Raw genomic sequence first — 26,433 nt, 5'->3', positions numbered from 1 at the left:
TGAAATAAAACCACATGACTGCACTCATCCGGCATGGTGTTGCAGCTCTCTCAACCATACGTCAAATGAAACAGCTGTGCATGCGTACTGTGGCTAAGTTAGCGGCTGCAGCTTGGTGCATCGGCATTTTATATGGCTGCACACAGCATGGGAGCATCATCATTCCCGATAAGCGGTAGGCTGACGGTCCAAGCACACGGTGGTTTTGCACAAATACTATTGCTTGAGAGCACTGCAGTACGGTAAACATGTGAGCATGGTCACGTAGTTTCATTTCATGTTTCACGTGCTTTCTTTAAATGCCGGAAAAGATCGCCACACAGAATGTACAGTGTCACAAAAAAAAGTTAATAACGTAAGTGCTAAACAGCACACTCGATGAATAAGAAGTCCATGCATGTACAGTAGACTAGAAATATTTTAAACGGAACTGCTGCTTAAATGGAACTACTGACTCTAATATGATTGGATTAGTATACTTGAATTCTGCACCCCTCTTCATCTCTCAGTAAGCGGAACTCCTGTTAAACCTTCAGGTTCCGTTCAACGAGAGCTTACTTATTTCAGACAACTTGCCATTTTTCCTGATCACATTCTTCTTCGGCGCGCCTTTTTTTTCAAAATGTGTCAAGAAGTCCATGCATGTACAGTAGACTAGAAATATTTTAAACGGAACTGCTGCTTAAATGGAACTACTGACTCTAATATGATTGGATTAGTATACTTGAATTCTGCACCCCTCTTCATCTCTCAGTAAGCGGAACTCCTGTTAAACCTTCAGGTTCCGTTCAACGAGAGCTTACTTATTTCAGACAACTTGCCATTTTTCCTGATCACATTCTTCTTTGGCGCGCCTTTTTTTCAAAATGTGTCACGGGAAGTTTTGGTCTGACATAACACGGTCGCGGCATTTCCTGTGCTTCTGGTATGCTCAGTTTCGGTATTGCCTCTATTCGGGCGTTCAATTTTGATGATGTAAATTACATAAGATGAGGCTGCCTCCAGACGTAATTGATAATTGTGCTTCTTCGTTTCAGAGCTGCATCGAAATCAAGTGCACATTCATGTCCACCGATGTGACCAGCATCAGCATGTAAGGGTCACACTGCATGTGCATGTGGACTTTCTGCCCTGGGCGCACAAGCTCCTCCATTGGCTCGTGGACACGATCATTGAAATTTGTACAGGGTCGACCACATCTAAGCTGAACACCTCATTAGTATTCAAACCGGTAAAACTAGAATGTTTCTTATACTTCACGAGTGCAATGCCCGTTATAGAACGGCTAAACATGGTGTCGACAAACACAGTAATGATTTTCCGAATTATGTATTAAACAACAGCTTCAATGAGGTCTTGAATACTAATGAGGTGTTCAGCTTAGATGTGGTCGACCCTGTACATAGCGTGTTGTGTAAAATAAACAGTGACAGCAGGCCTGATGACAGCAGTGTGGTTGGCTAGAGCCAATCGATGTCATTCATCTCCTCGTCCGACCTGTCCGGAGCATGGCGATGGCGTAGCAGTAGCGACGAGACTGGTGTGGCACGGGACTGGCATACCGGGAAACAAACTATAGATAATTTTACGTATGACGTGTAGGCGCCACCACCTTGGGCTGTTAAAGGGACTGAAGACAGATTTTTCTCGACCCAGTTTTTTACGCCGCCATAGAAAGCTCACCCTTCGTAGTGTTTGCAGCTGCAGTGGTTAATCCCACAAGCGTGTGGTTATTTTATTAGCAGTATTTTTCAATCTGAAAAGCCCCTGAACTGTACATACACGTCCTCCAGCAACTCTGTGAAGCAATAGCAATGCCGATAGCCCTCCTCGAATTATGCCCAAGGTTTTGCCTTCACAGGAGTGGGCGAAACTGTGGTTAACCACCTTCACATTGACATTTTCGACCGTTTTGGAATATAAAAAGCAGGTAGAATAAGTTTTCCGAACGCTAGTCTTCACGTAAGATCTCTCTACTGCCTCGCAAGCTAGGCGCTCGGGGCCTCCTAGTTCGGCAACGTGTCGCCGGAGGTAATGTCGGAGGCCGCGAGGTGCTCTTTGTACTTTTCCAACACGTCGGCAGGTGCCGCTAGGCCCTCGGCTAACATAAAGTCCCTCTATCTTTCAAAAGTAGCGAAAGGTCTTGATCCAGCCGCCGCGCCCTGCGATAGGTCGGTTGGCGACACGTGACCTTTTCGCCTTCGCGCCCCGCCCAAAGGGTCCAGCGGCGGCAGCGCTGTGCCGGCGATAGGTACGGATCACTGTTTTCAAGCGTGGAGTGGGGTGATTTTAGCAGGTAGAGAGTACTTCACGCGCCTCTGTCGCATTGTTGTTGCAAACTAGAAGCGTTTATGTACCTATAGTTGAGTGGACGCAGGAATTCCGCGTTTGAATTTAATGTTTGGAGCGTGACGTGCTAGTATGTCGGGTCTCTATGCCTTCGGTTGCCTCCCCGCGCGGAGGACAGAAAAAAGCTTTTCTTCGCGGTTCCTCGCGGTGACAAAAATATATGCTGAAGTAAGGCCCAAGAAAATCAGTCGCAAAAAATTTGTGCCCACAGAAAACACCCGGATATGCGAAGTAAGTGATTTTGTAATGTTTATAACTTCAAGCAGCCTTTCGCCTGGCCGGCGTGCTTTTGTTCGTGCATATGCATGAGCATTATCTCAGCAACGCTATTATTGCTTCGGCATTCTTTATGCCGTAGATTTTTGCGCAGTAGTCAATTGAGAGTCACGCCCCGTATCTCTAACATTAAATTGCTCGGAATCCAATAAAGCTGCCTTTGTTTTTCTCACCGAGGTGGCTTCAACACTACAAGCTCACAGGGAAATCTTGAAAGGTACTCAAGTTGCTGATATTCCTCAAATGCAGTGCAACTGAATTTGAGGAATATCAGCCCTTCTCCTAAGAGAGTAATGCATGAGGAATATCCCCTCTTCTCCTAAGTGAACCTCTTAGAGTATAAACAAAATAAGCTTAGTTAAAAATACCGTGTAACCGTGGGAAGACTTCCGAACACTGACAAACACAGTCAAACCAATAATAGCGCGTATTTTGCGCTACGCAATACAAGAGCGCTAGGTGCCCGATGAAGTTTCCGAAAGTAGCAGTACGCTGACTACCTGCCTATTTTATTCGAGCTTGAAAACAAGCACTTTTAACTCACCCAAACGCCACCTGTTCGTTAAGTTGCGCTGAATGTCAAAATATGCAAAGAAAAAAAAATAAATGCCCTGCATTACTGCTGCTGTGGGGAACCCGCTCGGAATCTGCTTCGGAAACGCACGCGTTTTATTTCAATATTCAACATGCTCCGGTGCTCGTTAAAGTTATTGTCCCTGTAGTTTGATAACTGATGAGCAACTTAAGCCACAAATATTAATAAGTTAGCGGTTCAAGCGAGCATCGAGTTCGGTTTCACGCGCCCGCAATATGCACGGGAGCGAGCGACGCGTCGTCTGCTATCGCTGCTCCTTGGACCACTCGAGAGGGCGCGCGTGTAGTTGTCGCTACCTTTATAAATACAGGGACCTTAGGCTAACAACGTTCATGCTGCCGCTCATTAGAATCGGGTCATACGTCAAGCAAAGCTCAGTGCAAACTTATCCATATCTGCACATTTTACGGTAAAGAAGGTTATAATAGAAAGTGTGCTGTATTTCAACACTGTGTAATGGACGTGACTCGGAGCCAGACGCTCAGCAACAGAACCAAAGGTTTATTGCGCGTTCCGATAAATAGCGGCTAACAGATGACGTCATTTGCACGTGGCGCACGTGCATCTCAACACAGAGAGCGGCGTTTGGTGCCGCGTCCTAACATTCCTCCCTTTTAAGTTTAAATATATACACAATGTCTCTAAACACTGGAGCCAAAACGAACGACTGGTCTACGAGTTCGTGTAGATCTTCTCAGCTCGGGTCCCTCGGGCGTGTAGAGAGGACTTGGGCTGGTGATGCTAGGCTCCACGTCGACAGGTGATTGTACCGGAGGAAGCCGGAAGTGGTAGTCAGGTAGTGACTCTGAAGGCTTCTCCGTCGGCCATGCACGCCTCAGTTGGTTGCGATGCCTATGGTGCACGTCTCCATTTGCCATTCGAACTAGATAGGAGACAGGACCCTTCACTTTGATTACTTCAGCCAACTTCCATCGCGGTCCCGCAGCGAAGCATCGGGCGTAGACCGAATTTCCTACACCAAATCCTTTCACAGTGATGTCAGAGGTGGAGTGCTGACGGACTAGGTGCAGCTTGTCTAATGCTGAACGTAATTTTCTTCCCATCATCATCTCCACCGGGCTCTTTCCAGACTCTGAATGTGGGGTGGTATGTTGTTTATATAAGAAACGGGATATCTTGCACTGGGTGTCGTTTCCCGACTGTTTCTTCAACGCTTCTTTTACTTCCCTCACCATTCTTTCGGCCCTTCCATTACTAGAAGGGTGATAAGGTGCTGTAAACACTGAGCGGATGCCGTTAAGCTTGAGAAACGCTTGCATCTCCTCGCTCGTGAATGCGGTTCCGTTGTCGGAAACGATAACATCTGGAACTCCGTGAGTGGCAAACAGTGCACGCAGAGCTGAGATTACTGCCGAAGTTTTCATGGAAGGCATAATCTTCACTTCAGCCCAGTTGGAGAATGCGCCCACCACGACGAGCAAAACTTCGCCTTGTACTGGTCCGGCAAAGTCGATGTGCAAACGGCTCCAAGGTTGATCAGGCTTAACCCAGAAGTGAACTGGTTCTTTTGGATCGCTTTGACGGTTCACTTGGCATCTTTCACAGTGACGCACAAACTCCTCGATTTCTTTGTCCATTTTCGGCCACCATATTAGCGATCTTGCTTGACTCTTCATAGCTGTCATGCCAGGATGATTTGCGTGCAACAAACGAAGAACATTATTTCTTGCTGCTTGAGGTATGACCACTCGATTTCCCCAGAGGATGCAATCCCGATGCAGAGATAACTCGTTCTTTCTTGTTGCAAAAGCCGCAAGATCGTCGTCAAACTTTGTCGGCCAACCAAAGAGAATGTAATTCTTCACCGTGGGCAATATGTAGTCCCTCTTCGTGAGTTCCGCGATGTCAGACGCTTGTAAGGGTGGATACTCCACAGCGTCCAACAGCAACACGTCACCAGGTGGTTGCGTCTCGTCTTCGCGTCCCGGTACTGGAAGACGGCTTAATGCGTCAGCGTTGCTGTTGCGGGGACCTGGTCGATATTCCAAGGTGTAGTCATATGCAGCCAAAAGAAGAATCCAACGAAGCATTCTTGGGGAAACAACTTCCGGAATGCGTTTCTCTCTGTTAAACAATCCCAGCAGAGGCTGGTGATCAGTCGTAACAATGAAGTTACGTCCAGCCAAATATTGGTGGAACTTCTTTACGCCATACACAATGGCTAAGCTTTCCTTGTCAATCTGCGCATACTTTCGCTCGCTCGATCCAAGCGTTTTAGACGCGTATGCTATTGGGCGTTCTGTGCCATCTTGTTCCCGGTGAGCCAACACGGCTCCAATTCCAACAGGTGAAGCGTCGCACGACAGCACAATTGTTCGCTTCGGGTCATACGAAATAAGAACTGCTTCTGACGATAACAAGTTCTTCAGCGCAACAAAGGCTCGGTCGTGCTGGCTATTCCAGCTCCAAGCACTGTCTTTGTCCAATAAGCGGTGAAGTGGTTCCGCGACTTCTGCTTTTCCTTTTAGGAATCGGCTATAAAAATTAATTAGCCCAAGGAATGATTGCAGTTCTTTCTTTGATGACGGCGTCGGTGCGTTCAGGATCGCGTCCACTTTGCTTGTAGAAGGATGAATGCCCGTAGCATCAATCACATGACCCAAAAACTCAATGCTCGACTTGCGGAATTCGCATTTTTCTTTGTTCACCCGCAGACGTGCGTTCTGTAGCCGGGTGAGCACTGCCTCTAGGCGTTCTGCGTGCTGTTCTGGCGTCTCTCCTGAGATTAAGATGTCATCGAGATAGCATTTGACTCCCGATACTCCTGCTAACAACGTGTCCATGGTGCGCTGGAACAACTAAGGCGCTACGGTAATGCCAAAAGGCAGTCTGCGCACTTTAAATGAGCCCTTCATAGTGTTTACTGTAAGGACATCAGCTGATGCGTCGTCCACAACAAGCTGTTGATAGGCCTGAGCCAAATCCAGCTTCGTGAAAATTTTGCTTGGCCCTAGCGTTGCTAGGATTTCATCAGTTGTGGGCAAGGGATAAACGCTACTTTGAACGGCCCTATTCACCGTGCTGCGATAATCACACACAAGCGTACGGAAGCATTTCGCTTTCTCACGACGACGATGGGGGTTGCCCATGTAGAGGACTGTGCTGGCTCCCACACGCCTTGCTTAACGAGCCTGTCTATCTCTGCTGCCACGTCATCTCGAAGGGCAAACGGTACTGCTCTGCTCTTCAAAAACACCGGCTGTGCTTCATTTTTTAGATCAGTGTGCACTGGTTCTTGAGTGCATCCTGGAAGATCATTCGCAAAGACCTCTTGAAATCGCTGAAGCATTTCTGACTCATGAGATATTTTCTTTATTCCTTGAATTTTAATTCCTAAAGCCTTGAACCAACTTCTTCCAAGAATACTATATATACTGCCTTGCTTGTTCACCACTAGTAAATTAAGGCAACTTTGCACATTTTTCTTTGAAACGCAGTTCGACTATTGCTTTTCCCAGCATCTCAAGTGGCTCTTTCGTCCAAGTCACAAGCTGCGTTCCGGTACTGACTAGCGGAATTTTGCCTGCGCGTCCTTCAATTGCTCGCCACGTTTCTTGACTAACCAGCGAGTGAGACGCTCCTTAGTCTACTTCCATCTGCACCTCTTTTCCCTTGGATGAGCACAGTGGCAATAAATATTTCTGACTCGTGAACTTCGTAAACAGAGTAAAGCTCTTCCACTTCGTGCAACGGTCTGCTTGCCTGACTTTGCTTCCGTGCCGGATTTTTTCGCTTCTGTGCCGCAGTTTGATTATGACTTGACGGCGATTCTTTTCTGAAGCGACAAGCTCTAGCGATATGGCCTCTTTTCTTGCAACAGCGACAAGCTTCATAACGAAATTTGCTAGTTTTAGAACTGTGCTCACCGTTGCAGCGGTAACAGACGCCATCTCTGGACGCAGCTGGCTCCTTTGGGCGCGTTTCGTGGACGGCCGCGTCGCCTGTGCAGTTCGCGTCGCTGAGGCTCTGTGTCCTGATTTCTAATTTGTCAAATACCTTGGAAGTATTTTATTCTCTTGTCCCAAAACATTTACATTTTATTCGCTTGGTGCGGGTACCAGGTGACAAAGGTTTAACCCTGTATGAATATGCGGATGCCCTTGCAGTAGCATCACGTGATGTTCCCATAATTTCTATATTGCCGACGTTGGTGTTTGTCTCTGGCGCAATTTGAAAAGTTTCCCAGGTCAGATAACTTTGCTAATTCTCCTTTGTCAATATTCGAGTTACTACATCTTAATTATCCTTGGAAAAATTGATGGTGCTCCACTAGAAGGGCAGCAATATAAATTACCACACTACGATGCCGAAGTTCCCCTACTGAACTTTTACCTACACAGGTCTGGTCTGGTGCAGTCACCTTTATGCTTCTATTGCAACGAGAGTGCTTCATTTCTTTTCAATATGCATATTGTTCACAAATCAAAGAAAAGGATTTCTAGATGAACCCCTCCAAAGATGGGCTTAAATCTATCACTTCCGGTGGTTCTTTCCTTTGGTGCTGCCGGAATGGGCTTTAGCCACAGGAACGTTCGCGATGCTGTATGTGGTTTCCTACATTATACAAAACGAATTGAATGTTAAGTTGATCTAATTTCACTTTTTGTGTCATTATATTTCCCCCGTGGTCATACCAATGAGTTACCTTGTAAACTATACATTTCTAAACATATTTAAATTGTAAAACAATTTTATCTCTAAAATAAGGTACCGTCCGTTTCATGGCCGATCCCTCGCGGTGGGTTATATAATTGTTGGTGTTTTAAAGTCCCAAAACCATAGAGTTAATATACTGAGTCAGTATATTAACTCTATGCCCAAAACCACGATATGACTATGAGGGACGCCGTAGTTGTGCCAGATTACTGAGGAGTGGGTACGAGCCAACAAAAAGGAACAAACAAACAAACAACCAACCAATCAACGACAAACGCGCGTAGCTCCAGCCACTACATCCAATCAGCGGAGGACAAACGCGCGTTCAGAGCTGGTGCTGCTTTAGGGCCTAGCGTTCGCTTGCGGTGCTCAGTCAGTCACGTCAGGTCAACGCGACCGGCTTCTACCGCGACCGGCTTCTACCGCGACCGCCTTGTCAGCGCCTAGGTAGGACGAGACCAAGGTACGGTTTTTCTAAACGATAATGAGATTCAAAGGTTGCGTTTACAGCTCTGAATTTTAGAGCGAGGCCGCATAACGGCCATTTCGCATGCGGCGATTGCAGCGAATAGCTCCGTTCGCTCTCTTCGCAAACGCCGTTTTCGAATAGAGGCTCCAAAAATTTGGAGCCCCAAAGTGCCCAAAGAGCTTTGCGGGTGTTAGCGTTGGGGCACGAAGGAGCAAGGAGTTTTCGAATAGGGTTTTACACTTGCCGATTGCGTCCTGACTACGGTGTAGATATAGACTGTTTAGGTGTGGACACTTCTCGGCTTGCATGCAGAGCGCGTTCGCCGGCTGCATGTCTTGTTTTTCGCTCGTGAAAAACGCTGTATGTGTTTCCTACTTGACTTGCTGGCGTCCCGTAGACGCGTTCGCTGACTACGAAATTAACCCCCGTATTCAGAAACGCTCCTTCACTTGAACTTGACTTGCCACCGCCTTCAACGCGTTTCGAACGCGCTGCCTTTAGGCTGTGCCAAGGCAGCACGAACGCGTTTCGAGGAGCGTTTCTGAATGATTTCCCGCGTAGCGCCAGTTGCTACGGGAACACGTTTTTGTGTTGAAGTTGCATCATCCCGCCGGTAGGTATCCGCTGCCGTCAGCGGTCTGACGGGCTCTCGGCTTTGTTACTTTATCTGGTCGATCGCGTCTCGCGAGTGTCCTCACATAAAGAGTATAATTCTTACACCGTGGTCCTGACCAAGGCGACCTTTCCTTAAGAAAAAAAAAAGAAAAGAGGCGTTGTTCTTGCCTAGCCGAAGCATTTCCCTGTTGCACCTACGAGTCGAGAAATCGGCTATCGAATTCCAGGTCAACGGCGTCTATAATGAGCCAGTCTCCATTACACACGTTAGTCGACAGAAGGCGGTAGCTGCAGTGACTCTGCTAACTTGCGAACTTCTGGCGTTACAACGTTTCGAGCCCAATTTAGTGCACGCTGAGAGCCGTCACTTCAGTTGGTGCCGCCATGCGTGTTTGACGCAAAGATTTTGGAGCTGGCTTTGACGCTCCCGCTAAATTCAAATTAGTGTCCCCAAAGCCCCAACGCGAAACCCAAACAGCGTTTGGGTCTCGTGCTCATGCTTGCTAACCGTTCTTTGTGGCAGAGACTGAATAATTTTTCAAACGCCATGTGAAAATTTGTGCGCTATGATATTGTTCAATTTTCATGAACGGCAGCGAATAGTACGCGTGTTTTGTTATTCAAGGTCATTTTTCAGTTTCAGAATACGCAACAGCGACCATAAGCAAGGCAAACTCGTCGGCGCAATTTTGACGGCTCGCTCGACCGACCCGGAGCTATTTCGACGGGTCCCGACCGAAAAATCCCTCTCGCGCGCTCGTATTTCAAAGTACCATGAATCACCAACACGCCCAATCAGCCATATTTATTGGTGTTCTAGCAGCACGTCGCAAATGTCAACTAAGCGCAACAAACTGGCTCCTACCCTGGCTCTTCTAGTTTCTTGTTCGCCCGCACGACAGCATCTGGAGCAAAGCTCAAAGGCCAGAAGCGTGGCAAAATCGAAGTTACTGCGGTTTTACTGCAGCCTCCGCCGTCGTTCAGCAACACGAACAAGGCCTTGCGAAAACAAGCTAGTGGAAAATGGCTTCAAGGCTGCATAACATTTAACTTAACATTTTCACTATTTCATTTTGGCTGTTTTCGGCCTTGGCAAAAGAAGTGCCAAAATATTCCTGAGCAACTTGGCAGAATTCACTGGCCTTACAATGTTCCCAGGCTATTGTTGTGCTGCTGCTTGATGTTGTTCCTGTTTGCCATTATTTTCAGGCATGGCGGAGCTTGTCGTCTTTGCCACATTCGTCCCCGCTGCAATTGCTTGGAACGGCGACATCCATGCGTTCCTGCAGAACATGGCTGATCTCACAGGCGTAAGTATTCTCATTTGTTGTAATTGCAAATTCGCTCCTTCCTATCAGCAGCATTTTCTGACCGTGCGAAAAAAGTGTTGTAGAGCCCCTTTAAAGAAATGCACTATTGCATTTTATCAAGCCACCAGCGCATGTGCTACCTTCAACAACACTTAATTGCCACGGTCCTCTAATTTGCTTCGGCAAAGATAAAAGTTAATGACCTTGTGTAGAATAAATATTGCTTAGATAAGCATTAGCTTATGTCGTAAAACTTCGTATGCTAAAAGAAAGCCTTCTTTTGCAGGTGGCCTTCGAATGGGCAGGCCAGGAGAGTATACTGGCCGAAGTATCGAATGAGATGAACTTCAACGCTTTTTTCCACGACATCATCCCTGCGGCTGGGCACATTGTCGCACAGGTGGTCGACAACCCCATAGGTAAGATATTTTCGTCATTGGTGGGAGGGAATGCTGCATGCCAAAAGTTCAAAGACAAAAAAGAAGTGAAATTTCTGCTGTGGTGTTTCACCTTAGAATAATTGTAATTTTTTATGCGAAGATGAGTGCATATTAGCATAAAAGTGATAGCATGGAACGAAACTGATAGTGATGGCTTGTGTCACAGTTTCTCACTCTTATTTAGAGGGAAAAGTGGTGCTGCGAGCTGTTGTATGCATGGGAATGCTGGGATACTTGAGATTCGGACTTGGCTCAGATTGGCATCATTCACGAAGAGCCCGGACACCTCGAAGACACGTCTGTTTTCAACGCATTCCTTGCATCAAAACGGTTGATTTCATACGGAAAAAAATGCATTGTAAGCTATTTATTTTTGATCATTGCACAGAAACGAGTTTTATTTAACTTTGGTTATTTAACTTTGGAAACTTGAGCGTTGATGCACAATTTTACGAAGCGTAAAAAGTAACTAAACGGCCGCTAAACTTGGCAGGCAGACAAGGCCAGTGTTCGCTCTGCGACTGCTTGTCGTCTGTCTCTTTCTTTCATTGTTTGGTTATGCCGTACAGTTGGGTGGACTTTTATTCTAGAATATAATACGCGTGAATAAGATCCATTTATAAAAGTTTTGTTCCAAGGAAGCTTTATTTGTGCAGTCGTATCTGCTTTTTAACCGAAGCCTCGCTCAACACCAGCCAACACAAGCCTCACAGACACATATACCATCATTCTCATCGCCGCAACGGCACCCCTTAAGAAATTTGCATAGACGGTGGCACCAGATTTCCCTCTAGGTGTTATTGTGAGAAACTCCATGGCTCATGACACAAGATGTGTGGTTCGAACATGGCTGACCCTTTCCGGCTAGATTTCCACTTAAGTATCTGGCGCCTTGCGAGTTTTCCAGCATGAATTTAGCACTGTTATATAATGCACGGCAGTATACCACCTCCTGCACGCACCGTGACACCGCGCCTGCCGTGGCACCTCAGCCGATAAGGTGTCGCGCTTCTCCAGCTCGAGGACGCAGCTCTGGTGCTCGGCCGCAGTGGCTCTGTTTCGACGACTGGGGCAAAATACAAAAAGCGCCCGGGTACTTGGGTTTGTGCACGCATTACACAGTTCCAGGTGGTCGAAAGCGATCCGCATTTCCCGTCGGTGCACCCCATAATCTTGTGGTTTCAACACATAAAAACACCCGCATTCTTTCATCATTTGCCTATTTTATGCCCACTGCAGGGCTAAGGCCTCGCTCATGATCTCCAATTTGCCCAATCCGCGAGCTGCTTCCATTTGAATCCCGTTTTATGCCTGCGAAATTCCTGATTTTGTCACTTCACCTGCCGTTCTCGGCTCATTAGATTACATGAAAGATCTGGTCGCTACATGTATTTGCAGAAGCTTTCGTGCTGATACTGCAGCAAGTCATGCCAAGTTAGCATTGTTCTAGTCTGTCAGTGTCTCCACTTTTTTCTTTTTTTTGCCCCACAAGCTCACGAGATGGGCCAATATCTTTCAGCGATGAGTCCTTGTTTTTTCTGAGCTCTGTTTGCCATGCTTGCTGTTGGCACGTCTACGGAACTCCCAAGTTCACAAAAGTAGCTATTTGGGCGAGTTCGTCGAACTTCATCATAAAACAGCGCGCACACACACAAATACAAAAGAAGAAAGCAAGAACTTCCTTCTTTCTTCTTACTTCCTCTTTTGTATTTGTGTGTGTGAACTGTTTTATGATAGACTCCCAAGTTGACACTAGATGTGACATCGCCACCATGAATTGCACGCTAATTGCACGAATTGAATTGCTAATTGCATGAAAAGCTTAGTCGCAGCGCTGTGCAAATCGCCTCCTGATTCTGAGCCACAAAAGCACAGTAGACTTTCTGCTCAAAGCCACTCAAAGAAAGCTCTCCCTCATGCTGTTTGCCTGATGATGATAGTACTTGCATTGCTATCCCACTTCGTGCTAATGCAGTCCACTAGCCTTGTTTTTATTTTTCAGTCAAGGTAGTTTCTCTGCTCTGATTATTTAGTGTACAGTTATGCAGGACTATGAGATATGATGGAATATGTGCTTGATTAGCAATTCCATGCCCCAATTTCTCATGTGATCTTGTTTCGTTTCAGACAAGGATTATGGCAACCACCAGCAAAGTAAGTGTAGCAGTTTGTGTATTCATTATATACAATTTGTTAGGTGTTAATCCATTATAAACATTTGTTCACAATAGAGTTGGCAGAATTACCCTCCACGTCAGTGTATCGGATAAATCGCCCGTGTCAGATTGCTCACCGATGCAAATCACTTGTGAGTCAACGCTCGTGTGTGTGCACCCATTTCTGTCCCAGTCTTCTTGCGCTGTTTTTTGTTACAATCACCAATGCAACTTTCCGTGGTCTAGACTAGAGACTATTGGCAGCACTACAGCGATCTGTAGGGATGCACTCATTCAGTGCCTTGTAATAATTTACACACTTTACACATGATGTTTGAATTTGTCTGCTCATGACCGAAAACCTGTGCTACCAGCTCACTGCAATCGTACAATTTCGCCAAAACCGTCTAGGGTATTTTTAAGGGTGCACACCTTCGACAGAAATATCTAGCTGGGTAAATCAGTGCGTAGTAAAAGAGGACTCTAAGTACATTGTTTGTTTTTCAAAAAAAACTCGTGATTTTAAAGGCAGTCCAGCGTTTGCTTTAGGCATGACTATTCCTGAGAGATATTAGCAACAGCATTGCCAAGCGGTTGCATGTGGTCCATTTTACCATTGCTCTTTCTGCGGTGGTCTAAGTCTTTCTGTCGCGGCATATGAAGGTCATGGACATATATGGTCGGCAGTGTTCCCGCGGACCAATTGAGGTTCACTGCCACGGTTTGTATGCGCAACAATTCTGAGTTTCTTTTCTCTAGGTGGGTTCACCATACAGCGGTACATGAGCCGGCAAAATGAGGTTTCTTCCAAAGTAGGCACCCTGAAACCATATGCTGCAGCTACAAAGTATTCTTTAATATTTCGTGGCATATCGTTTTACTCAGTCGCACTTAGTGCAAGATGCTTGCACTAAGCCCAGGTCCTCTCACACTATAGAGCTTCCTACAATTACCTAGAGGGAACTCTGGCACTGTGATCATTCAGCCACCATGGGAATGATGGGTAGTACACGGATTCGCCTAATCTTCGTACTTATGGCTTCGAATGCACTTGTGGCTTTGTTTATTGCTGTGTTTTGGCGTTTATTTCAGGTAAAAGAATGGACTGTTGTGAATTTCGTGACCAGATTTGAATTGGTGAGCCTAAAAAGGTTAAAAGTGGTGAAGTGGAACTGCTGACTTTTGCTGAACTTTGTCTTGCGACAAAGTGGGTGCAGGCAACGTGGAGCCAAATGGAGCCGAAAAAACGAAGTTTAGACAAATCAGTGTACTACCCATCATTCCCATGCTGGCTGAAGTGCCATGCATTGCAGCTCCCATAGACACTAGCGCCAAAGTTCCCTCTAGTGTATCTATAGGAAACTCTAACATGGCCTCCCCTAACTTAAATCTACTGTGGATCCTACTGTCTGCTCTCAAATGCAATTACAATAGGCAGAGCACATCACAAAACACTGACAGCTCTGGAATAAAATCTGTTGACAGATAAATATTTCAGTTTAAGAGTATTTTCTGCGCAGTCTTCTGCTTCAGAAATCTCGTGCACTGCTGCTTGTTTCCAAATTAACAGAACATACGAAAAAACGCCAGGCCTGCGCGGAAAGCGCAGCACAGTCACAGTGAAAGCTAGAAGAGCGGCATTTCTAGAGCCCATTATAAAATCTCTTGTGGTTACTAATACAAGTACACTTGCAACATACCCACTATGCCACAAATCATAATTTTTGTGAAGTTGCGAAGCACCCACTACGCCATTATTCGTCATTCTGCAGAGAAGCGAGATACCATCTGTAAGGCATTATGTGCACTTTGTTGATGCGACAATGAAGAATTACGGCTGAGCCCTTTGTAATAGGTTGGAAACTTTAAACGGCGCGCTAGATCCGTAATTCGCATGGTGTGACACCCGGTCGTTATTTCACTCTCCCACAACGCTATATAGCATACGTTGACGTCAGAAATAGAGAGAGAGGGAAAGAGCTTTATTGAGACCCTGAGGAAATGGATCATGGGGGCCTAATGGGCTCCCTTGGCAACCAATAGAAGTGCACTTCCGAGGAACCCACTACGCTATAAATCATCATATTTTTTGTGAAGTAGGGAAGCAGCCACCATGCCATTTTTTCGTCATTCTGCGGAGAACCATGGTATCCGTTAAACACATAAGGCATTATGAGCACTCTGTTGATACTGTGGCTGATGACGATGAAGAAATATGGCAGAGCCCTTTGTAATGGGTTGGAAGCATTCAACAACCCACCTATTGTGCAATTCGCATTGTGTGACACCTATTTGTTATTTTACTCTTCTACCACGCTACATTACATATGTTAATTTGGATCCTTCCTGACATGAAGCCTGTAAAGGGTCTGTTTGCAAAGCAGTTTCAAGCACCGGCATGGCACTGAGGTAGAACACTGGGCTCCAACGCAGAGGGCCCGGGTTCGAACCCCGTTCCATTCTGGAATTTTTTTCTCTTCCCCCCCCCCCCGTGCGATAGCGGTTACGGACACCGGCGGCAGCGGACAACTACGGCGCCAAAAACGGCCCTTGTTGTGATCTCATAACAGCTTTCGCTGTAAAAGACTGCATCCGGGAATCTAGGGATGTAACGAAAGATGCTGGTTCGCTTTGTATAGTAGCCTATGGATCCAAGAGTCGTGTCTTTTAAAAATTTACTATTTGCTACCACAAGGAATGGGCAAATGGTCGCAATTTACATTCACATTCGCTAGAATACATCGCCTTCGAAGTTCTCGACTGAGTTTTTGAAGAATGTGTACCAGTGAGCTCTTTTCCAGCATCATCAGTGCACAGGGTGCTGATTCTGCCATTAAGATTGCGCATGAATTTTGTGAACAAGAAAACTTTCTCTTTGCTTAGACTAATGTGGAGAATCAAGAAAACCATTCTTATGCAGCAATTAACCAAATGCAAATATTTTTGTCATGAAATAATAGCTGAAAAAAAAAAATATACAAGATCAAAGAAACTACTGAACCAATGCAGCAACATTAACACTTGATGACTCCATAGACACGTCTTTTAAGAGAGTATTTTCCAGAAGTTTTAGACGCCTGGTAAATAATAATGCACATTGCTCGTTTTCTACGCAGGCTGGGTCGTCGGGCGGGACAAAGAAGCTAAAGGAATACATCAAAGCGAATTATCAATGGAACGAAGGAAAGGCGGAGCAACTCCACCAAAAAATCGCCCCTCATGGAGTGAGTGGTTACTAGATTCGTAACATGTGAAATTTTGAATCCTGTCTATAATTTATGAAGTTCAGAAATTTATTTACAATAGTGCCAGTCTTGTATATATTGACCATAGCAGATCCAAATACGATTGCACACGCGTTCATGTTTTATGCAAAAATGTACAATCGGTACAAAAATCTAAACCATGAACAACACTGACAACAGTATGTACAACTAGTTTCCAATATGGAATTCCAAGAAACAGGTTCGATGTGCATATTTAAAACATCAAGTAGCATAAGTAGTACAGTTCATGTTACACCTGAGTATAGATTATCACAATGTTAGAAAAGCAAGGGAAGAAAACAAAAGTAAATATTGCCTAAAGTGTTCGCAATAACTAGCAAATAAAACTTATTTTTTTTCCTGCCTAGTTATCAAGTCTTCCAATTACACTCGCAGACAACAAAAGGGAAAAAGAAAACTGAAATGCAACATTATTACACTACAACTTGGTTGGTGTATAGGGCTGGTTTTAAGAAGCTATGCAAGATTGGAAAAGCTAACTTGCACACATCTACTTTTAGTCGGTTGCATTGTATTACGCAGAGAAGTTTCAGACAAGCTCAATATGTTAGCAGAGGTAAAGTGGTGTCAAGTCCTGCTTGTGTTAGTAAAAGAGTAGGTGAAGCACTGCGCTGGTATTTTCTGTGAACAAAACTGATTGACTTTCCAGGAATGCTTTGCATCATATGTGTTAGTTTTAGTTAACGTGAGCGACACAGCATTAGCACATGCAGGTTCGGAGTTTTGCATTGCCTATAGTTGGGGCCGGCCGCAGGCACCTCTTGAGAAGCATTTTCGTAAAACAAAAGGTAGCACTGGTAATATGTGGTGCCGTTGACATTCGGACGTTAATGCTAAATGAAGATGCTTTCACTTCTGACGAACTGCGCAAACAAGAAAATTGGGGCAGCTATGCGCTAGTGTGAAAACTAAGGAAGCAGTGGAGCTTTTTTCTTTTGGTGCTATTTTTCTTTTGGTGCTAATTATGGTACGCACCATAATTAGCACTCGGAATAAGAGCATGCATATTAATATCCATCCTTGCTCAATTCTGTGCTGCTTACGAGGTAAAAAAAAAAAATGCTGCACGCTGAGAAGTGGCAGTGCCTTCACAGCGACTAGTGGAACATGTCGAGTCACGGGATATGTGTGTGGAGTGCACGCACGCGCAGCAAATCACTGCAGACAAACACGAAGCGCTCCCGTCCTCATCTCCCACTTTTTGCAGCATGTGTTGTGTGTTTACGACTTCATAATCGCCGCAAATCGAAAAATTTGATTATAAATGTTTAAATGTTTGACACCGTTTTCCGCGTTAGCATCCATGATTGGACACTCTGACCGCTAAGCTTTCCTTTGTGCTAAAGAGAACAGGTACTGTAAACATTGATTGTCGGTCGCTTTAAAAAGGTTGCTGTTAAATAAGTGTGTAAGGAAAAAGGGATGGATAATCCTTCCTTTCTTTTTTGTCACTCAAACTGTTTAGTTCGTGTAGAAACGTTCATTTGCCAGTTATTGCACCATTCACTAATTTTTGCTGGTGTGTTATTGAACATAATGTGGCCCTAATTATTATTTCTGCCTAGTTCTCTGCATAGTTTACGAATAACCTTGATATAAAAAAATAAAGATAACAGTGTACCTATTGCTGAATAGGTCGAAGAGCTGGTTGCATGTTTACAATGATGACAAATTGTGATTGTTGAGATAAGAAGCTTCTTTCCAGTTTTGGGTCCATTGCCTATCACAGCTGGAATTTTGGCAGTTTAGTATGGCACATATAATAAATACTTTACTAAAACCTAGTAAGAGTACGTAAGTTCGTCAGTACCAGTACTTAAAAGATTGTGTACCATGATCTCAGTTCATGTTTATTACACAATTTTCTTTATAGTCTAGAGGTTTAGCTCTCGTGTGTGGCTGTTTTTTTTTTTATGCAATCTCTTCCTGTGCACTATCCAAGAAAAATCTGTTTTGATGCCGTTCCTTACATGTATTGTAGGAATGGGGATCATCTTAGTGGTCTGTGTGTATATTTTGGGTGTAATAATGAACTAGTACTTCTTTTTACCCTATTTTTGTTTGTTCATTGAGACATATCACCTTCCCTGTAGTGTTCATACAGTATGCCTGACAGGTTGTTTGCAGCGAGGGCACGTTATGGTATCGTGTAAATAGACGCCAAAAGTACTCACAGAATACTCATCTTTGCAGATGATAGTGCGCGACGCTGCCGGCCACAGGTTTAATGTGGAGATCAAGAACGCCGGGGCAGCGGGGAATTGGTGCAGGGTCATGTGCCAACCGGCACTATTAAACAAAGTAACAAAGGTGAGATATGCCACATTTTAAAGACATTTTGATGCCATTTAGTGTGAACAAAGGAGCTAGCACTGAATGTGCTGGTTTGAGATTTCTTTTGTTACTGTTGTTGGTTCTTGTGTTCGTATTCAAGCCATTGATCTGATTTCTATCAGTCTTTCTTTTTTATCGTGTACCCGAATGAACTTCTTGGGCAAGAAAACGCCATGTTTTCAATATATTGTGTCTGTGATGTGTTAAAATTAATCGAAGAGGACATTCTGAAACTGATCCAATTCTTTTGTGCCAACATGCATGCTACGTTGCGATTTTTGCCAGCGTTTCAAGAAAGACCTGAAGACATGAAATAAAACCATATGACTGCACTCATCCGGCACGGTATTGCAGCTCTCTCAACCATACTTCAAACGAAACAGCTGTGCACGCGTACTGCGGCTAAGTGAGCGGCTGCGGCTTTATGCATTGGCTTCACGGCATGTCACAGTTTTTATGGCCACACACAGCAAGGAAGGATCATCGTTCCCGATAAGTGGTAGGTTGACGGTCGAGCACACAGTGGTTTTGCACAAATATTGGTTGAGAGCACTGCAGTATGATAAGCATGTGAGCACGGTCACGTGGTTGCATTTCATGTTTCGCAGGGTTTCTCTAAATGCCAGAGAAGGTCGCCACACAGAATGTACGATGTCACAAAAATGTTAATAAGTGCGAAACAGCACACTCAATGAATAAGAAGTCCATGCATGTATTTCAACCACATTCTTCTGCGGCGCACCTTTTTTCTAAATCTGTAATGGAAAGTTCTGGTCTGACATAACACGGTCGGGGCATTTCCTGTGCTTCCGGCGTGCTCTGTTTATTTATTGCCTCTCCTTGGGTCTTCGATTTCGATGATGTAAATTACATAGGATGAGGTTGCCTCCAGACATAAATGAATAGATAAAGTATTCTTTAATATTTCGTGGCACCTCGTTTTACTCAGTCGCACTTAGTGCAAGATGCTTGCACTAAGCCCAGGTCCTCTCATACCACAGAGTTTCCTGCAATTACCTAGAGGGAACTCTGGCACTGTGATCGTTCAGTCGCCAAGGGAATGATGGGCTGTACACGGATTTGCCTAGTCTTCGTACTTACGGCTACAAACGAACTTGTGGCTTTCTTTATTGCTGTGTTTTGGCGTTAATTTCGGATAAAAGAATGGACTGTTGTGAACTTAGTGACCAGGTTTGAATTACTGAGCCTAAAAACGTTAAAGTGGTGAAGTGGAACTGCTGACTTTTGCTGAACTTTGTCTTGCGACAAAGTGGGTGCAGGCAACGTGGAGCCAAATGGAGCCGAAAAAACGAAGTTTAGACAAATCGGTGTACTACCCATCATTCCCATGCTGGCTGAAGTGCCATGCACTGCAGCTCCCATAAACACTAGCGCCAAAGTTCCCTCTAGTGTATCTATAGGAAACTCTAACATGGCCTCCCCTAACTTAAATCTACTATGGATCCTACTGTCTGCTCTCAAATGCAATTACGATGGGCAGAGCACATCACAAAACACTGACAGCTCTGGAATAAAATCTGTTGACAGATAAATATTTCAGTTTAAGAGTATTTTCTGCGCAGTCTTCTGCTTCAGAAATCTCATGCATTGCTGCTTGTTTCCAAAATAACAGAACATACGAAAAAACGCCAGGCCTGCGCGGAAAGCGCAGCACGGTCACAGTGAAAGCTGGAAGAGCGGCATTTTTAGAGCCCATTATAAAATCTCTTGTGGTTACTAATACAAGTACACTAGCAACATACCCACTATGCCACAAATCATAATTTTTGTGAAGTTGCGAAGCACCCACTACGCCATTATTCGTCATTCTGCAAAGAAGCGAGATACCATCTGTAAGGCATTATGTGCACTTTTGTTGATGCGACGATGAAGAGTTATGGCTGAGACCTTTGTAATGGGTTGGAAGCTTTAAACGGCGCACTAGTTCCGTAATTCGCATTGTGTGACGCCCGGTCGTTATTTCACTCTCCCACAACGCTATATAGCATACGTTGACGTCAGAAATAGTTAGAGAGAGAGGGAAAGAGCTTTATTGAGACCCTGAGGAAATGGATCATGGGGGCCTAATGGGCTTCCTTGGCAACCAATAGAAGTGCACTTGCGAGGAACCCACTATGCTATAAATCATTTTTGTGAAGTAGGTAAGTAGCCACAATGCCTTTTTTCGTCATTCTGCGGAGAACGATGGTACCCGTTAAACACATAAGGCATTATGTGCTCTTTGTTGATACTGTGGCTGATGATGAAGAAATATGGCAGAGCCCTTTGTAATGGGTTGGAAGCATTCAACAACCCACTCATTGCGCAATTCGCATTGTGTGACACCTATTTGTTATTTTACTCTTCTACCACGCTACATTACATATGTTAATTTGGATCCTTCCTGACATGAAGCCTGTAAAGGGTCTTTTTGCAAAGCAGTTTCAAGCACCGGCATGGCTCTGAGGTAGAATACTGGGCTCCAAACGCAGAGGGCCCGGGTTCGGATCCCGTTCCATCCTGGAATTTTTTTCTCTCTCTCTATCTCCTCCCCCCCCTCCCCGTGCACTAGCGGTTATGGACAACTACGGCGCAAAAAAACGCCCTTGTTGTGACCTCATAACAGCTTTCGCTGTAAAAGACTGCATCCGGGAATCTATGGATGTAACGAAAGATGCTGGTTTGCTTTGTCCAGTAGTTTATGGATCCAAGGGTCGTGTCTTCTAAAAATTTTCTATTTGCTACCACAAGGAATGTGCAAATGGTCGCAATTTACATTCACATTCGCTGGAATACATAGCCTTCGAAGTTCTCGACTGAGTTTTTGAAGAATGTGTACCAGTAAGCTCTTTTCCAGCATCATCAGTGCACAGGGTGCTGATGCTGCCATTCAGAGTACGCATGAATTTTGTGAAAAAGAAAACTTTCTCTTTACTTAGACTAATGTGGAGAATCAAGAAAGCCATTCTTATGCAGCAATTAACCAAATGCAAATATTTTTGTCATGAAATAATAGCTGAAAAAAAATATATACAAGATCAAAGAAACTACTGAACCAATGCAGCAACATTAACACTTCATGACTCCATAGACACGTCTTTTAAGAGAGTATTTTCCAGAAGTTTTAGACGCCTGGTAAATAATAATGCACATTGCTCGTTTTCTACGCAGGCTGGGTCATCAGGTGGGACGAAAAAGCTGAAAGAATACATCAAAGCGCAGTATCAGTGGAATGAGGGAAAGGCGGAGCAGATCCACCAAAAGATCTCCCCACATGGAGTGAGTGGTTACTAGATTCGTAACCTGTGAAATTTTGAATCCCGTGTACAATTTATGAAGTTCAGAAATTTATTTACAATAGTGCCAGTCTTGTATATATTGACCATAGCAGATGCAAATATGATTGCACATGCGTACATGTTTTATGCAAAAATGTACAATCGGTACAAAAATCTAAACCATGAGCAACACTAACAAACAGTATGTACAACCAGTTTCCAATATGGAATTCCAAGAAACAGGTTCGATGTGCATATTTAAAACATCAAGTAGCATAAGTGGTACAGTTCATGTTACACCTGAGTATAGATTATCACAATGTTAGAAAAGCAAGGGAAGAAAACAAAAGTAAATATTGCCTAAAGTGTTCGCAATAACTAGCAAATAAAACTTATTTTTTCCTGCCTAGTTATTAAGTCTTCCAATTACACTTGCAGACAACAGAAGGGAAAAAGAAAACTGAAATGCAACATTATTACACTACAACTTGGTTGGTGTATAGGGCTGGTTTTAAGAAGCTATGCAAGGTTGGAAAAGCTAACTTGCACACATCTACTTTTAGTCGGTTGCATTGTATTACGCAGAGAAGTTTCAGACAAGCTCAATATGTTAGCAGAGGTAAAGTGGTGTCAAGTCCTGCTTGTGTTAGTAAAAGAGTAGGTGAAGCACGCGCTTGTATTTTCTGTGAACAAAACTGATTTCCAGGAATGCTTTGCATCATATGTGTTAGTTTTAGTTAACGTGAGCCACACAGCATTAGCACATGCAGGTTCGGCGTTTTGCATTGCCTATAGTTGGGGCCGGCCGCAGGCACCTCTTGAGAAGCGTTTTCGTAAAACAAAAGGTAGCACTAGTAATATGTGGTGCCGAATGACATTTGGACGTTAATGCTAAATGAAGATGCTTTCACTTCTGACGAACTGCGCAAACAAGAAAATTGGGGCAGCTACGCGCTAGTGTGAAAACTAAGGAAGCAGTGGAGCTTTTTTCTTTTGGTGCTATTTTCTTTTGGTGCTATTATGGTGTGCACCACAATTAGCACTCGGAATAAGAGCATGCATATTAATATCCATCCTTGCTCAATTCCATGCTGCTTACGAGGTAAAAAAAAAAATTCTGCACGCTGAGAAGCGGCGGTGCCTTCGCTGGCGACTAGTGGAACATGTCGAGTCACGGGATATGTGTGTGGAGCGCATGCACGCGCAGCAAATCACTGCAGACAAACACGAAGCGCTCCCGTCCTCATCTCCCACTTTTTGCGTATGTGTTGTGTGTATACGGCTTCATAATTGCTGCAAATAGAAAAATTTGATTATAAATGCTTGACGCTGTTTTCCGCCGTTAGCATGCCATGATTGGACACTCTGGCCGCTAAGCTTTCCTTGTGCTAAAGAGAACAGGTACTGTGAAAATTGGTTGTCGGTCCCTTTAAAGAGGTTGCTGTTAAATAAGTGTGTAAGGAAAAATTAATGGGTACTCTTTTCTTTCTTGTTTGTCACTCAAACTGTTTAGTTCGTGTAGAAACGGTCGTTTGCCAGTTATTGCACCATTCACTAATTTTAGCTGGTGTGTTATTGAACATAATGTGGCCCTAATTATTATTCCTGCCTAGTTCTCTGCATAGTTTACGAATAACCTTGATATAAAAAAATATATATAACAGTGTACCTATTGCTGAATAGGTCGAAAAGCAGATTGCATGTTTACAATGATGACAAATTGTGATTGTTGAGATAAGAAGCTTCTTTCCAGTTTGGTTCCATTGCCTATCACAGCTGTAATTTTGGCAGTTTAGTATGGCACATATAATTAAATGCTTTACTAAAACCTAGTAAGAGTACGTCAGTTATGATTACCAATACTTAGAACAAGATTGTGTGCTATGATCTCAGTTCATGTTCATTATGCCATTTTCTTTATAGAATTGAGGTTTAGCTCTCGTGTGTGGCTGTTTTTTTTATGCAATCTCTTCCTCTGCACTATCCAAGAAAGGTTTATTTTGATGCCGTTCCTTACATGTATTGTAGGAATGAATGGGATCACCTTAGTGGTCTGTGTGTTTATTTTGGGTGTAATAATGAACTACTTCTTTTTGCCCTATTTTGTTTGTTCATTGAGACATATCACCTTCCCTGCGGTCTTCATACAGTATGCCTTGTTTGCAGCTAGGGCATGTTATGGTATTGTGTAAATAGACGGCAAAAGTACTCGCGGAATATACTCATCTTTGCAGATGACGCTAAGAGAAAGGAACGGCCACAAATTCTTGGTTGAGCTGAAGGATTTTGATGCTGCCCAAAACCTTGTTCGAGATCATGCCCCAGTCGGCACCGTCCATCATAGTTAGCAAGGTTGAGATATGCCACATTTTAAAGACATTTTTGATGCCATTTAGTGTGAACAAAGGAGCTAGCACTGAATGTGCTGGCTTGAGATCTCTTTTGTTACTGTTGTCGGTGTTGTGTTCGTATTCAAGAGGCTGTTATTTTAACTGGGATTAAGTGGAACCTTGATAACTTGGCTTCCATTGATACGGACATGCCGTCTGGTCACGTCATACATGTACAGGGTCAACCACAATCGAATAACTCATTAATATTCTAGCCGGCCTATCTAGAAAATGAGGTGTGTGTTTCAAACTTTTGAAACCCATTTCCCAAATGACTTTGGCTGGTGAGGCTGCTAGTCTAGAGATATCTCTGGAACCATTGATCTGATTTCTATCAGTCTGTCTTTTTATCATGTACCCGAATGAACTTCTTCGGCAAGACAACGCCATGTTTTCAATATATTGTGTCTGTGATGTGTTAAAATTAATTGAAGAGGACATTCTAAAACTGATGCGTGCCAGCGTGCATGCTATGTTGCAATTTTTGCCGGCGTTTCAAGAAAGACCCGAAGACATGAAATAAAACCACATGACTGCACTCATCCGGCATGGTGTTGCAGCTCTCTCAACCATACGTCAAACGAAACAGCTGTGCATGCGTACTGTGGCTAAGTTAGCGGCTGCGGCTTGGTGCATCTGCATTCTATATGGCTGCACACAGCATGGGAGCATCATCATTCCCGATAAGCGGTAGGCTGACGGTCCAACCACACGGTGGTTTTGCACAAATACTATTGCTTGAGAGCACTGCAGTACGGTAAACATGTGAGCATGGTCACGTAGTTTCATTTCATGTTTCACGTGCTTTCTTTAAATGCCGGAAAAGATCGCCACACAGAATGTACAGTGTCACAAAAAAAGTTAATAACGTAAGTGCTAAACGGCACACTCGATGCATGTACAGTAGACTAGAAATACGGAAAAAAGTACAGAAAAAAAGTACAGAAAAAGTACAGAAGTCCATGCATGTACAGTAGACTAGAAATTTCATAAACGGAACTGCTGCTTAAAGGGGTCATGAACCACTTTTCCAAGTAATGATCTAATGACCTTAGTATCGGAGTTTACTGCCTCCCGAATCGATTGCCGCAAAAATTTCTCGAATCCGTCAAGAATCAGCGGAGTTACGGGGGTTTGGCGCACGCTCTCTGCGCTTTCTCTCTTTTCTCGTGGCGACGAGCGCACTGGAAGCTAGACAGGGAGGGATAGCACTGGGGTAAAAACTTACGTCAGCGCGCGTCATGAAACGCGATCGCTCGCCTGCTGTGATTCGCACGCACGAGTGCGGCTACCGTGTAAAGTTAGCAGACTGAGGAGCGCGGCACGGGCAAGTGGCGGCACCCCGTGGCAAGAAGCGCATCTCATCTGGCTATCGGCCAATAAGCATGCTATGTCTCCGCGACGTCAACGTGCAGACGCCCCGCCCACCGACGAGAGTGAGAACCGGCTTCTGTTTGAAAAGAGGGCGCCTGAGGAAACAGCAACTTCGCGCTCCGCTTGTGGCCTTTACGCGGCGCGCACGACTGTAATATTTTGCAGAGCAGTTCATAGCCGTGTCAGCTTTCCGCAGGTTGTGTCTTTTCAACAAGCCCAAGGGTGCTTCATGACCCCTTTAAATGAAACTACTGCCTCTAATATGATTGGATTTGTCTGCACCACTCTTCATCTCTCAGTAAACGGAACTCCTGTTAAACCTTCAGGTTCCGTTCAACGAGAGCTTACTTATTTCAGACAACTTGCCATTTTTCCTGATCACATTCTTCTGCGGCGCGCCTTTTTTTCAAAATGTGTCACGGGAAGTTCCGGTCTGACATAACATGGTTGCGGCATTTCCTGTGCTTCTGGCATGCTCAGTTTCGGTATTGCCTCTATTCGGGCGTTCAATTTTGATGATGTAAATTACATAAGATGAGGCTGCCTCCAGACGTAATTGATAATTGTGCGTCTTCGTTTCAGAGTTACATCGAAATCAAGTGCACATACATGTCCACCGATGTGACCAGCATCAGCATGTTAGGGTCACACTGCATGTGCATCTGGACTTTCTGCCCTGGGCGCACAAGCTCCTCCATTGGCTCGTGGACACGATCATTGAAATTTGTACATAGCGTGTTGTGTAAAATAAACAGTGACAGCAGGCCTGGTGACAGCAGTGTGGTTGGCTAGAACCAATCGATGTCATTCATCTCCTCGTCCGACCTGTCCGGAGCATGGCGATGGCGTAGCAGTAGCGACGAGACTGGTGTGGCACGGGACT

At 44.5% G+C, this 26,433-nt stretch overlaps 2 protein-coding genes across 3 annotated transcripts; one reads left to right on the top strand and one right to left on the bottom strand.

Moving 5' to 3' along the window:
* Nucleotides 1-3,861: 3,861 nt before the first annotated feature.
* Nucleotides 3,862-4,818, bottom strand: LOC125760160 (uncharacterized protein K02A2.6-like). Its single transcript, XM_049419899.1, has one exon. It carries the CDS (start codon nucleotides 4,816-4,818, stop codon nucleotides 3,862-3,864), a length of 957 nt encoding a protein of 318 aa, XP_049275856.1.
* Nucleotides 4,819-9,683: 4,865 nt separating this feature from the next.
* Nucleotides 9,684-26,415, top strand: LOC119407213 (uncharacterized). Of its 2 annotated transcripts, XM_049419774.1 has the most exons (6): nucleotides 9,684-10,291; nucleotides 10,578-10,710; nucleotides 12,859-12,885; nucleotides 16,004-16,111; nucleotides 24,021-24,138; nucleotides 26,133-26,415. In XM_049419774.1, exons 1-5 carry the CDS (start codon nucleotides 10,193-10,195, stop codon nucleotides 24,059-24,061), a joined length of 408 nt encoding a protein of 135 aa, XP_049275731.1. In that variant the 5' UTR covers nucleotides 9,684-10,192; the 3' UTR covers nucleotides 24,062-24,138; nucleotides 26,133-26,415. The 2 variants fall into 2 exon arrangements, with proteins under 2 accessions (XP_049275731.1, XP_037530016.1); XM_037674088.2 differs by lacking the exons at nucleotides 24,021-24,138; nucleotides 26,133-26,415 and adding an exon at nucleotides 18,368-18,435 and having other exon boundaries at nucleotides 9,687-10,291.
* The last annotated feature ends 18 nt before the right edge of the window (nucleotides 26,416-26,433 follow it).

The sequence above is a fragment of the Rhipicephalus sanguineus genome, chromosome 10 (genome assembly GCF_013339695.2).
Source record: "Rhipicephalus sanguineus isolate Rsan-2018 chromosome 10, BIME_Rsan_1.4, whole genome shotgun sequence".
NCBI classification, from domain to species: domain Eukaryota; kingdom Metazoa; phylum Arthropoda; class Arachnida; order Ixodida; family Ixodidae; genus Rhipicephalus; species Rhipicephalus sanguineus.
Note: the sequence above shows the minus strand (reverse complement) of the source record. Positions and strands in the feature narration are given on the sequence as shown.